The 13,173-nt window shown below is 46.0% G+C and overlaps 1 protein-coding gene across 1 annotated transcript; it reads left to right on the forward strand.

Annotated features, from left to right (window-relative positions):
• Positions 1-1,530: 1,530 nt before the first annotated feature.
• On the forward strand, positions 1,531-5,273 carry LOC102570815 (zona pellucida sperm-binding protein 3). Its single transcript, XM_006273162.4, has 9 exons — positions 1,531-1,992; positions 2,967-3,085; positions 3,172-3,275; positions 3,411-3,588; positions 3,688-3,808; positions 4,224-4,315; positions 4,650-4,792; positions 4,924-5,013; positions 5,100-5,273. The coding sequence occupies exons 1-9, from the start codon at positions 1,579-1,581 to the stop codon at positions 5,222-5,224; spliced, it is 1,386 nt and encodes a 461-aa protein (XP_006273224.3). The 5' UTR covers positions 1,531-1,578; the 3' UTR covers positions 5,225-5,273.
• The last annotated feature ends 7,900 nt before the right edge of the window (positions 5,274-13,173 follow it).

Here is a 13,173-nt window from a genome sequence, read left to right on the forward strand (position 1 = left end):
CCCCTCGGGGGGGGGGCTTCGTTCAGAAACGCCTCCCCTACAGGACCCAATTTCACTTGCAACTCATAGTCCTCTCCGAAGAGCCATTGACCGGGCCTCAGGGTCCGCCGCTCAGTCAGAGGCCCCCGGTGCTGTCTGCCTCACACCGAGACCTCCCCTCCTGGCCCTGTGCCCTGCTTTGGGCACCAAGGGTCCTCCCAGCTCTTGGGGAGGCGGGCAGAAATCCAGCTGCCGCTGGCTGGGTTTACCCAGCCTTACGCCTGGGCCTTACTTTCCCAGGCCCTGTTCTAGGCTCCGGGGCTCTTTTAGTTCCTTGGCCAGGGCTCCAGCTATCTGGTCTACGCTGTGGCTAACCTGAGCAGCCTCAACCTGCTCCTAGGGCTGACTCTCCATGTGCCGGTCTGCACACCGCTCCGGCCGGCCCCTTGCTGGGGATGCAAGCTCGAGCTGCCTTGACACAGCTCCCAGAGCCTGAGCCCCATGCACCCATCTGCACACCACTGGGGTGAAGAAGGGATCCTGGTGTAGGCCCTTTTAGGGCATTTCCTCTCCAACATCCCTTGCTGCCTCCTCATGTGGTTCATGCTGCTTCTTTTATACTCTCAGGGCGCTCCAACTAATATTAGTGGTGTTTCCTTTTGGTCACAGAAACATGTGGATTTGGGATTACTTTTTTTAATCTGAAAATTGGGGATTTTTTTTTTTAATCAGAGAAAACCAGGATCTCTGGTTATTAGAGGCAGTCAAAGTGCTGGTCCACCGCCTAACCTGTGCCCAACCCACAAAAGCATGACCCCTTTCCTGCCAGCCCTTCTAACTTCCCTGCATCTCAATAAATTCATAGCTCAGTTTGGGTCAGCCAATTTGGCTTCCAGGTAATGCTACTTTGAATGTGTACAGTTCCTTCACATGCTTCATGTGTGGGCAAGTGTCTGTATCCCTGCTGCACAGATAACTAAAGGATAGGGAGATGAAGGCTACTCCTTTACAAAGGACCTTCCTTCTGAGTTATCAGGGTTTACCAACCTACAGAAAGAAATACAAAACTCTAAAACTCTTGGTTCTGAGATGATACCTTTTATTAGATCAACTAAGGAATCGCCAAAAAAAAATCTTTCTTTGCAACCAACCTACAGTGCTTTTGGGCTTGCTGACACACACACTCCCACACAGAAGCTCCCTAAATCCATCCCATTCTGAATGTAACTGGTTGTTGATAAGGGGCTGTAACTGAATTGTGAAATGGAAGGAGGGGCAGAGAAAGATGGAGAAATCTCTTCCTTGTTGCTGTGTCTCCACCATTCTGTCTCCATTTGGTCATTCTGGTTAGACTATTACAAGCCTTGGATCCTGCAGAAATTTCCCCTTTCCAACAAGAACTGACTCCCAGGTGTCACTGACTCCCATTCATTATTCCCTCCCCACCAAGCTCTGGTCAGTGGGAATAATTGATCCTCAATTGCCTGCAGTTTTGGAAAGAGGGATTAATTACCTAGCACAGGTGTGATTGGCTGCAGGGTATAAAGGTTTCCCAAGCAGAAACCTCTCCCTGTACTGGGTTTGCTGGAGTTAGGCAGGATGGGGCTATCAGGCTGCTTAGGGTTAGTTTTCATGTGCTGGGTGCTCAATGAGGGAGCCTGCTACACCCCCTGGGATTTCTCTAGGAGTGACTCAGCTGTCTGGAGACCCCCACCCAGAGCTAACCCTCCTCGGAGGCAGTCCAGCATACCCTCTCAAGCCCAGCTCTACCCCTGGGCTTGGGTTGATGCTTCCCAGCTCAGGGTGGTGTCTCTTCCACAGCCTGTCATGGTGCTGTGTCAGGAGGCTCAGATGGTGATAACTGTGCACAGGGATCTATTTGGGACAGGGCAGCTGATCAAAGCTGCTGACCTGAGCCTGGGCCCAGGTGCCTGCCAACATGTTGCTGTCAATGCTGTGGAGCACACCGTGACCTTTGCAGCAGGGCTCCATGAGTGTGGGACTACTTTGCAGGTGAGACTGCTCTAAGCCAGCCAGGAATCACTAACATGTGAAATGAAGGGGAGGAGAGAGCAGGGTGGAGAGCTTCCTTCCTTCCTTGTCTCTACTCAGTACTGTTCACTGGGGTTGATGTCTCCACCTTTCTGCCCCCATTTCCTCACCTCCTGTAACTGTTGTGTAGATACTTCCTTTATCCACCTGGGGTCTCTATACTAACTTGTCTTTACTTTCTGGGCTCATATTAAAGCTTGTCCCTGGAGGGGTAGCAGGAAACTACTTGTATTTGTTAGCTAATCTCTTTCTGTTTACCTTGAACCTTCATTTTCTAGCTTCATTTCATTGAGTAATGTCTCTTGAGGAATATGGTTTACTGTTGCATTTGGAGCTGGCTAAACTTTTAATAGGACAAGGGTGGGGTTTAAATTGGAAATAACTCTGTTCTCTCGGGGTGTTGTCATGATTTGACATCAGGCTTGAGCAAAGTCCTTCTACTTGCTTTGAGCTTCTTCATTCTCTTGCTCTTGAATGATTGTGTACTGTTAAAAACCAATGCATCTCTAGATCAATGCCTTTTTTACACTTAACTCCTCGAAAGGCAACATTCTGGAGCTCAAACTCAAATTCAGAGGTCCTGTTCAAAAAGCCTTTAAAACAGTGTCTTCTACCCAATGGAAAGCCCATGATGCAACTGTCTATCACAATTGATATGGCTGAAAATCAGCCCAGGAAGGGTAATGGCCACATGGTATTGTAGAAATTGTACACAAGGTATCTTTGGGCTCAATGTGAGCATGAGCTTGAACACTCAAGTTGGGATGATCTAGTTGGGGATGGTCTTGCTTTGAGCAGGGGGTTGGAGTAGATAACCTCCTGAGGTCCTTCCCAACCCTAACTTTCTATGATTTCTACTCCTCCAGCAGGGTGGGGAAGGCATATAAGACTTCTTTGCAATATTATTTTTGGATGATACCACTGTCTCCTTCCAGATGATCCCAGATTCCATAGTCTACAGCACAAAACTGAATTATAACCCAAGCCCAGCGAGGAACTCTGTTATACTAAGAACCAATCCAGCTGTGATTCCAATTGAATGTCATTACCCAAGGTGAAGCACTTGAAGGGGAGGTGGGAATATGCTATTGTATTACTGGTCTTGAGTCTGTTTTTAACCTCTGAGGCTTTCCCTTCCAGGAAGGGTAATGTAAGCAGCCAAGCAGTCAGGCCAACCTGGGTTCCTTTTATCTCCACTCTCTCGGCAGAGGAGAAGCTGGCATTCTCCTTGCACTTGATGAATGGTAGGTCTCCTGGATGCTGAAAAAAGCGATGCTGGTGCAACAAGTTTCTTTCTTCTAGGCTTCTTTCTCTTTTTAATAGAAGGAGCCACTTGCTTTCTCTGCCAGTGCTCATGCTGAGGTTGGCTTGCCTTCCAGATGATTGGAGTGCGGAGAGACCATCCAATGGATTCCAACTGGGAGACATCATGCACTTCCAAGCTGAAGTCAATACTGGGAATCATGTGCCTCTGCGGCTCTTTGTGGATAGTTGTGTAGCTACCCTGACCTCAGACAGGAACTCTTCTCCACGATATACCATTATTGACTTCAATGGGTAAGCACTGGTAACTATTCTCTAGATGAGTGTGACCCTAATTGGCTAGGCCCTACCCTTGGGAGGGAATCCTAATGACACATGATCATTGCATTTTAGATGTTTGGTGGATGGAAGATCAGATGATACCACCTCAGTCTTCATATCCCCAAGGCCTAGACAGGATGTACTTCGGTTTATGGTCAATGTGTTTAAGTTTGCAGGGGATGCCAGGGACTTGGTGAGCATTTCCTCTCTATACTGCAAGCAAGTAGGATTGGCTTCTGGATGGGGAGGTAGAGATAGGGGGGGCAAACTAAACATTTCACAGTAACAATTTTGGGGTCCTAAATCTTGATACTATGTCTCAACTGTGCTGCTGGTACTTACACCCTAAGACCATGCCATGGCCATGTTTTCAGTGAAGGGTGTCTTAATCCAATGGTAGTTCTTCCTTTGGGCTAATTCTGAGGAGTAACTTGTTGATGTTAAATCCTGAGAATTTATTGCTGGCACTACTTCACCTTGAACAAGTCAGTCCTGTCTAGAGAAACTTTTCAACACTGCCTGATCATAAGTTTTATAGGGGAAAGCTGGGATTTGTACTAGTAAATGCAATCATGGCCATTCTATTTGAACTCTTCTGTCTTCCCCAGATCTATATTACTTGTCATCTGAAGGTCACTCCAGCAGGTCAGACACCAGACCTCTTGAACAAGGCTTGTTTCTTCAACAAAGCAGGGAACATGTGAGTAGTTTGAGGCCAGAGGTTCTCCGAAAGCCCAGGGTCAAGGCTGCTTAAGTCCATTACCATCCTTCTGCCTCTTAAGGAGCTTGTGGGAGATGGGATAAGGGGTATACTAAAGGGCTTTACTGTTGCTCATTATCCACATGTATCTAGATGAACAGTTAAGCGGAATAGCTTATTCTTTTTGCTTTAAATGAGTCAAGGAATCAAATGGTGTGTGTGTGTGTGTGTGTGTGTGTGTGTGTGTGTGTGTGTGTGTGTGTGGCATGGGTTTTAAGATGGATGAGGAAACTTCCTGGTCTGTAGATGAGTGTCTGTCTCTGTCCCACTTTAGCTGGTCTCCTGTGGAAGGCACCAGGGATATCTGCAGCTGCTGTGAGACTGGAAGCTGCAGGCTGCTAGGACACTCCAGGAGAGTGAACCCCTCATCTAGATGGCCAGGAAGGCAGTTCAGGAGAGATGTGTCTTCCAGGCATAGTATGTTGCTGTTTATGATGGATGGTGTACTTAAGGAACGTGGCTCAAGCTAGATGTGAAGTGCGCGTATGTCATAAATTAATGGCTTGGGAAGACTGGATATCTTGAACATTTCTCTACTCCTTTTATAGATCACATGGTAAGAGAAGTGGACCTTGTGGTTGGACCACTCTTCATCCACAGTCTTCAGGATGAGATGGAGCCAAGGAAAACACCACAGGGTAGGGAAATCTATGACTAGAGATGCGGGTGAAGGAGTTCCTGGTTCCAGTTCTAATGGGCCACTTGCCTCTTCTGTCTCTTCTAGATCCAGAAGAAAACCCCTGGATGGCACTAATGTTAGCAGCCCTAGCTGGAGCTGTCATTCTAGTCCTGGCTGCTCTGATCATCTGCAAAAAACCACAGCAACCCCATTTTGTGAGCCATTCATGACTGCGAGCTGTATAATAAAGAGTGAAGTGAAGCTGAACAGAAAGCTCAACTTGACTTGATGGGGCAGGGAAGGCATGGGCTGCTCTTCAATAGGGTTGTATGGAGTAATTTTTCACTAGCTCATTCTTGAGCACCCAAGGCAGTAATCGGATCCATCTTCCTAACCCCAACTTCATGAATAGGGAAGCATTTACTAGAAATAGTGCTGGTGTCCCTACTGCAGTGGGGTGGGATATGGCCTTTGAAGAAACTTGTCATCTCTTAGTATGGTGGCTTTTGACTCGCCACTCTGTACTGTTGTAACATTAGTGCTAGTGCAATACCTTGTTCTCATGCTAGGCCTAGACTGCACCAGTCCTACATTGGTGGGGGGGTTTTGTTTTGTCTCTCAAACCCAAAGCACTCAAGTAGTAACAGTGGAAAGTAGAATCCAAATCTGATCAGGACCACAAGTATTAGGCTTGTAATTGCTTGCTTTCTGGAAAGCACTCACTTGAAGATAAAGATAATGGCAGTAACAAATCTAATGATGCAAACATGGAGCTGTATAGCTAGTCTTAAGTACTACTGGAATGATTTGTTGTCTTGGTACCTTTAGTACAGCAAGGCAGAAATATATAACTGCTTGTTGCCAGCCTTGGCCCCTTTCAAGAGGTCTATACCAAGTTACAGAAGCATGGCTGAAAAGCGGGAGGCTCCAAAAACTTGCTTCTGACTGCAGAATGAGCATTGATGGAGATGACCACTAGCTTATTTTTAAGCAAGGGGGGGAAAAAGCAATTAATACATTAGCTAAACCAGATCCCTCTTTTGTAACTTGAACTTTAACACTCCTTAATAAAGTCTTAACTCTACGTAGTAGAGGATGGTGATAGGACGTGGGAAGGTTAGCTGGTTACTGCATGTTTTATATGCAGCTTAGTAAGCCAGGGGGTGGAATAGAAAGGGTAGGGGGACTTGATGTTTTAAAGTCGAGTACATTGACCCTGCATAATGATGCAGCATTTGGGTTTGGAGGTGGTTTACAAAAGGCACACACTCTATTACAGATAATAGGATGTGGGATATACTTGATCCTGGCCTGCAAAAGGCTAAATGGAGCAAAAGACCTGAAAAAAAGAATTTAACAATCCAAATACTCTATTATAGTAAGATGACAGCCAGTAGATTTGGGTATGTCAAAACTTTACTACTTACGTTTTCAAACTACAGTTATGACGATGGAGAAGTTGTACAAACATAACAGCCTTTTCTACTTGGATTATGGCTTTTGCTGAGAGAAACTGGGTGGTGCAGAAGAACATGCCATAATGGTGAGTGGAGGAGATAAGAAATCCTCACTTCCAGAACTGTGGTGTCAGCAATAATATAAACCCTGTTTAACAGCCACCTTCCTACTCCATAGAATTGGTTCAGTTGTGGGAGGAGGGAATGGGGACTAGAAAACTCTGCAAAATTAGGAACATGTGCTGTGTATGCTCTCTCCCTCCAGAGTAACTTCAGTGTCTGTCTGTCTACTCAAGATGGGTGCATTAAGTTTGTATGCATGCTTTTTGAAGTGTAAATAAGTTCAGGCTATAAAGGTCTTTCTTTCTGTCCCGAGTAGCAATAATTGTTTTAATTGCAACTAAAACTTTTGTTTTCGTGTTTGGAAAGTAATCATTTTAGAGACAGTAGCTGTACCTTTTTTTAATTCTGTGTAAGCTTGCCAAGGAGATCATGATCAGACTGGCTTTTGTTTTCTCTCTCTAAAGGCTAAATAATCCTGTGGTTTGTGGTGATTCAAGGATGAGAAACTGTTAATGGAAGGCCAGAGAACATGTGTGCTTCTCTTCAGTCTTCCCCCTCGCCCCAAGTAGACCATAATGGAGCTGTAAGATTAGCATACTTCCAGGTACTAAGTAGCTGTACTTGAGTTGGACAAGCAATCAGTGCTCAGCCTTAATATTTCCACTTTTTGTATGAACCTCTTGTAGTGAGTGTGGCTTGTGGATGGCATGGGAAAGAAATTATGAACTTCTGAAAGTCTTCTAGTGTTGTATCTTGTACATGCATTCCTTTTGTTTTTTAAACTTTTTTTTGAAGTCAAATGTTGCTGAGTCCTATGGCTAAAGTTGGGGGTGCTCTAAATGCCAAATGATTAATCAAAGGACAGAAAACAAATTCCATAATGCACCAAGTATAGTAACTGCATTGCTGAGTGCATGCACAGTGCTGGGGAAGGATGGGCAGTCCTTCTATAAACCATATCCACACTCTATTTCAAGATTTCTCTCTACTTGCCTGTCATGCCCTTTTCCCTGCCCCATCCTCCCCCACCCCCACTCTGTTTTCAGATACTGAACAAGGTGGAATAGGATTCTACTGTGTGTAAAGAAGTAGAATAGAAATTGTCCATAAGAATTGTAGTTGAGGTGACTTAAGGTACAACTTTTTTTTTTTTCTCTTTGAAAACTGAGTTTTTCTAGATGGAATACCTCCTCCTTTTTCCAGGGACTGACTCTCTGCTGGTCCCCAGTACCTGATTAGGAAGGAGAAAATAGAGCAGCAGGCCTGTAAATCAGTAAGGATGCAACTAGTGCACATGATGATGACGATAATGTTCCACCCATTGGCTATTTCCTGCTGTGGTTATTGAGCTACGTGTGCGAGACTGCTGTAGAACAGCAGCATGACTTGTAAGGCTCCTAGTCTCTCCCCTCCCCCCCTCCCGCTTCTCTATCTCTTTTGCAGTTCACTATCTGTGACTAAATAACAGGCCAGTAGATGGTGCTGAAAAACAAGAAGCATGGGACCTGGCTTTGTAGGCTACTACTGCAGACTGTTACAAGCTGACAGAGGAAATAAAAGCAACTTCTGACTCTCGGGACAATGGCAATAGTGCTAGTTCTTTTCTGCCCCTCATTCATGGGGGGGGGGGGGAATCCCTAAGACCGGATTTTTTTTTCTTTCTCTTACCCCTTTTTCTCTTACCCCTTCCCCCTTTAAACTTCAGTTTTTATTTGAACTTAACTTATTAAATTAAACAATCTTTGGCCAGGAATGCCAGAAACTTCCTGTGCCACCAAGGATCAACTTGGTAAACATTATGAACCCAACTCTCTATGAGCAGAAGTGACTGACCTACCTAGCCACAGTAATGATATTGTGTAAACAAATAGCCTAAGTTTGAACCCAATCACCTATTTTTGGAAGTGTTTATTCTTGGTATTGAGCTTCTAACAGAGTACTTGACCATTGCCACACATCACCTGGAGTTTCCAGGAACTTGTCAACTTCATGAAAAGAAAATAGCCCTGGGTCTTGGAGAGGTGCTAATTTACTTCTCACAGATGAAGCTTGTTCCAGGCATAAATGCTCTGAGTGCAATTTTTCCTCTGCTGGATTTCCTGTAAGATGAGGCTTGAGGGCAACCTGAGGTTTACGCTCTGGCAGCTAGTTCCTGCAAATTCCAATGAATGTTTCATTTTGTAATTGCTGCTCCCACCTTAGCAAGTCTTCTATTTTTAATAACAATGGGGTTTGAAAAGACTAGTTAGAACATTTCTCTTAACCCATCAATAGCAACACAGTTATAGCTTTTGCATGGTAGACACCTAGGCAGGCTACACAAGTCTAATGCGCAGTAGTACCACCATCTACACACATGTGGCAATGACTGAGGATTAGATTAGTCTAGTTTAACACATTGTTTGCTAGTACCAGTACATACGGGTACCAGATAAATGGTGCATTAACTAATGAGCAGTAGCACATGTATAGGCACTGACAGTTTCTGGCAGTATCTGTAGCAAGGGGGCAAGGACAGCTTGCTGGCTGGCTGGCTGGCTGTAGCAGGGCACTAGAAAATGAGATGCCTGAATGAGTAACCTCAGAAGGCTACATAGGTGACACCCAGAAGGTCCAAGAAGCCTCGTTGGTTCTAGGTTGGACTTAAAACCATGCCTTACTGGGGCTGGCCAGTGTGGGGGGACTACCTATGTGGTGTTTAATAGGGGCAACCCCACTATGTTACCACCCCAGGGAAAAGCAAGCAGGAGGTACCTGAAAACCTCTGCTCCCATTGCCTGGTAGGTTATCCCTGTGATGGGGGGGGTTAGGGGAGCACACCCCAAAGGGGAAAACATTTCTCAGAAGCAACCGAGCAGAAGTTTCCTATACAAACCCAAGGCATCAGCCATGGAAAGAGGAGGTCCTAGCAGCAGGGCTCCAACTGCAACAGTGAAATGAGGTAAGTGACTGCAGGCTTGGGCACTGGAGAAAGCTTGCCTGGAGAGAGAGAGGCTGGCTTGTGCAAGCAGGTGTTAAGCCCAGAGAGAACTTGGGTGTCTGCCAGATGGTGTAGGCGTGTTGCTGAAAGTTACACTGCTGGCTTATCCTTGAGCTCTGCTTGTGAGGCTCAAGGCCTACCCCAAGGAGGGGCTTTAAATGGAGACAGTCAGGGCTGGGGAGTCTGGTGGTCCCAACTGGCTCAGGAGTGAGGCCAGGGCCCAGGAGGGGCTAAAAGTCCAAGAGGGACTGCAGCCAGCGGCTAGCAAGCTTGCAAGGTCTTAACTAGCCCAGGAATTTGGTATAAATCTCCAGGAGACTGCTGAGTCACCCAGGAGATAAATAATAGAGCATTCATTAAAATAAATATTAAATGTTGAGTCTGACTTACAGTAGTTCAGTGGTTTTTTGAAATGTAAGACATGTGCATTTTGCCTACCTGCTGAGAAGTCTACACACTAATTAACGTAATTGCATCATGTGATGAAATCTCCTAGTATAGATTCAAACAGAGTTGGCAACCCTCCCACCAAAGTGGAGAAAAGCTGGAAGCAGGAGGAGAAGCTGCACAGGCTCTAGGAAAAAATGACTGCCATGGATGTCTAAATTGCAAGAACAGAGGAGGTCCAGAACCCCCAAATGCTGGATCGCCTAGAAGTGGGAAAGGAGCCAAGCTTCCCCAGGGTGGTGGATGACTAAGTGACTATACAAATTGTAGAGAAACAGAAGATTACCCACAAAGAGAAAGAGAGTACTCCAGGATGAGGCGGAGACCTGGAAAAGGAGGGGTGCATAGATGCAAGAAATGATAAGAGAAGATGCATCAGGCTTGTATGAGAGCCAAACCATGCTTAAAGAGCTGCAAGAAGCCCAACAAAGGAATCTCTCAACACTCCAGCCACAGCTGCTAGACTCTGAAGCAGAGCTACAACACAGGAGCTTGACAGACAAGAGAAGCAGCTGTTGGAGGCCAATGGGAAGAATAACTCTGTGAACTGTTCAGATTGTTGGAAACCCTGTTGAAGATAGGTTGGGCAAGGGGAGTTCAGTTAGAGTAACAGCTGGAGGCAGTTCAGACTTGCACAAGAAGCTTTGCTTACTAAATTTCTAGCTGTGACCACGTGAAGATTGCAGACCTATGAATAATGGCTGTGCAAGTTTAAAGAGAAGGGTGAGGAAAGGCCGGAGCAGTTGCAGAGGGTACCGGGGGAGATGAAAGTTTGCAAGTGAGATGCAAACGATCTGTGAACACCCTTGTTGGAAGAGATTGAAGCGTTTTCCAAGCTCTGCAAACAAGGTGGAAGAGGAAAGACAGAAGTGGGAAGCAAAGCTAGCTGCATCAGAACATGAGCTGATTTTTAGAAGAGCCAACAGGGACCCGCAGAAGAGAGTTGCAGAGTGTGGATTAATTAAAGTAACCTGCAGCTCTTCTAGAAACGCAGCTTACTGAGCACTTGGTGACAGCCAGGGCAGAACACCAAGATGACCTCCTGGAGCTAGAGGTTTTGAGAGTCTAGTGCAGAGATGGTTAGCAGCCACAAAGATAGAGGCACAGGAGTCCTGAAAGAGTGAGGACCCACCCCTGCACTTGAACCTAGAGACCCAGGGAGATGATGGCACTGCTGGGGAATAACATGAGGGCAGTCAGACTGACATGCCTAGACTTTATGCCCTTATGGGAAGAAGTCCTGCCAGTGATGTTGAAGTGCCTTGACCAGAAGTGAAGAAAACTGGAGACTTGGCACAACATAGAAACAGAGGGACTAAGAGAGACTGGGAAGCTTACCAGCCAGTAAGAAGTGGAGATGCCTGCGGTCACTGACTACCTCCACAGTGTGGGCCATGATTCCTGGATAGTGCTTGGGAAACGGCCGCAGTTGCGTGTCAAGTGGGGCACTGGGTAGTGACACCAAGCCAGACACGCTCGGGGATGCCAGGTGTAAGAGAGAGGGAGAAAGAGCGTGATACTGAGACACATGGTATTTATAAATTTACTTACAAGCCAACCAGATGATTAACGAGTTGCAGTAACTTGATGAATACAGGAACTAGTTACAAGAACTATTTACAGTAGCAGGTGGACACAGACGACGTGGTGCAGGTAGAAAAACGAACGAATGATGGGTAGCGGTGAGTGACAAGTAAGGTGTAGTCATGAAGGTTGACTGCAGCCGAAAGTAATAACAATACAAGTATGATGCCTAGTTGGGCAACACACAGGGCGTTCCGGATTGCGTGTGGTCTAACTATAAGCTGTAGCAGCCTATGCTAGAAATCTAGCTAGAAGCCTAGGGGTCTGTCCAGACGGCAAGACAGGTGATCAGGCTGTCTCTTAGATCTGATCCCAAGGACCGGAGTCTGGGAGCGTCTGGGGACCCCATGCCGAGGCGCGCAGTCCCCTTTATAGACTCCCTAGCCAATCAGGGTCCCCCCTTGATGGAACACTGGAGGCCTCAGCATGCTGGTCTGGCCAGTCACGCTCTAGGGGTAACTCCTGATTGGTTAGGCTATAAGCGATCACGCACTGTCCCCATGATGGTGCATATTAAGGTCACATTCCTCCGCCACTGCATCACCGAATGTCACTCACAGGTAGCCATGTCACTTAACGCCTCAAACAACAATGTGGTGGAGTCACATCACCTCCGGACATGCCCCCTTGACTACTGCCAGATTGTTATATGATCGAACATGGATACATCGTTAATTTATCTAATACTGGTCACAGACGCACACTCAAAGTCCTCGTCTTCGGAAGGATTAGGTATTTGAGTGTAAACTAAGGCTGATAGTGTTATGACTTTCTTTTTGATTGAATCAACAACACAACATCCTACACAAACACACAATAAACAACTGAATAGAGGTATTAACAGGGTTAATAATGGGGTGAGTATGCGCATTGCTAACGAGGAAAAACTCCAACCAAAACTGGAGAAAAGGTCCACGAGCCAACCACTACTTACTTTTGCTATGGCATTAGCACCTTTAGCGGCCTTTTTAATTAACTCCAGTTGAGCCGTTAGCGCTATGGTCACATTAGGAATTGAAATACAGCAATACTCATCAGATAAACTTAGATATTTGCATACTCCTCCATTATGAAGTAACATAGCATCGAGGGCAAGTCGATTTTTGCATAGTCATCTTTGAGGTTTCTTGTAATTGCTTGTTTAGCAGGAATAGAGCTTCATTGTTGGCGATGAAGCCTATTTCTACTTCTTCTGCTAATTTTACAATGGCCTCCCGGGCTCTCATGATTCCTACATACCAAACGAACAACCCTTCCATTACCCATTCAAAACGTTTGCCTACTTGTTGGCTATAGGTCATTCTGGACCAAGTGGTGGTGGAGCGTTTTCCCCTGGCCTCTGTGTGCGAACCAGGTAGTGTATGGGTTGGAAGTGTTTGTGGCAAGAGGTGGGCAGAGTTCCACACTGGCAATAAAGCAAGCCCCATCAAAGTGAGCAGGTAGAGCAGTATATAGTACAGCGTTGTTGCATGCCCATATGAGTCCTCGGGGTGCATTGGTTGGCAGCCCCTCTCTACGACACCAAAGGGCCTGGATTCTAGGTGTACAGTAGGGGTGTGTTAGGTTGCGGCTTTCTAAATGCCGCACTTCTGCTTGTCTCAATGGGAAGAAAGCACTTAGCAGCTGATGTTTCCCGTCGAAAATAGTG

The sequence above is a fragment of the Alligator mississippiensis genome, chromosome 11 (assembly GCF_030867095.1).
Source record: "Alligator mississippiensis isolate rAllMis1 chromosome 11, rAllMis1, whole genome shotgun sequence".
Taxonomy (NCBI): Eukaryota; Metazoa; Chordata; order Crocodylia; family Alligatoridae; genus Alligator; species Alligator mississippiensis.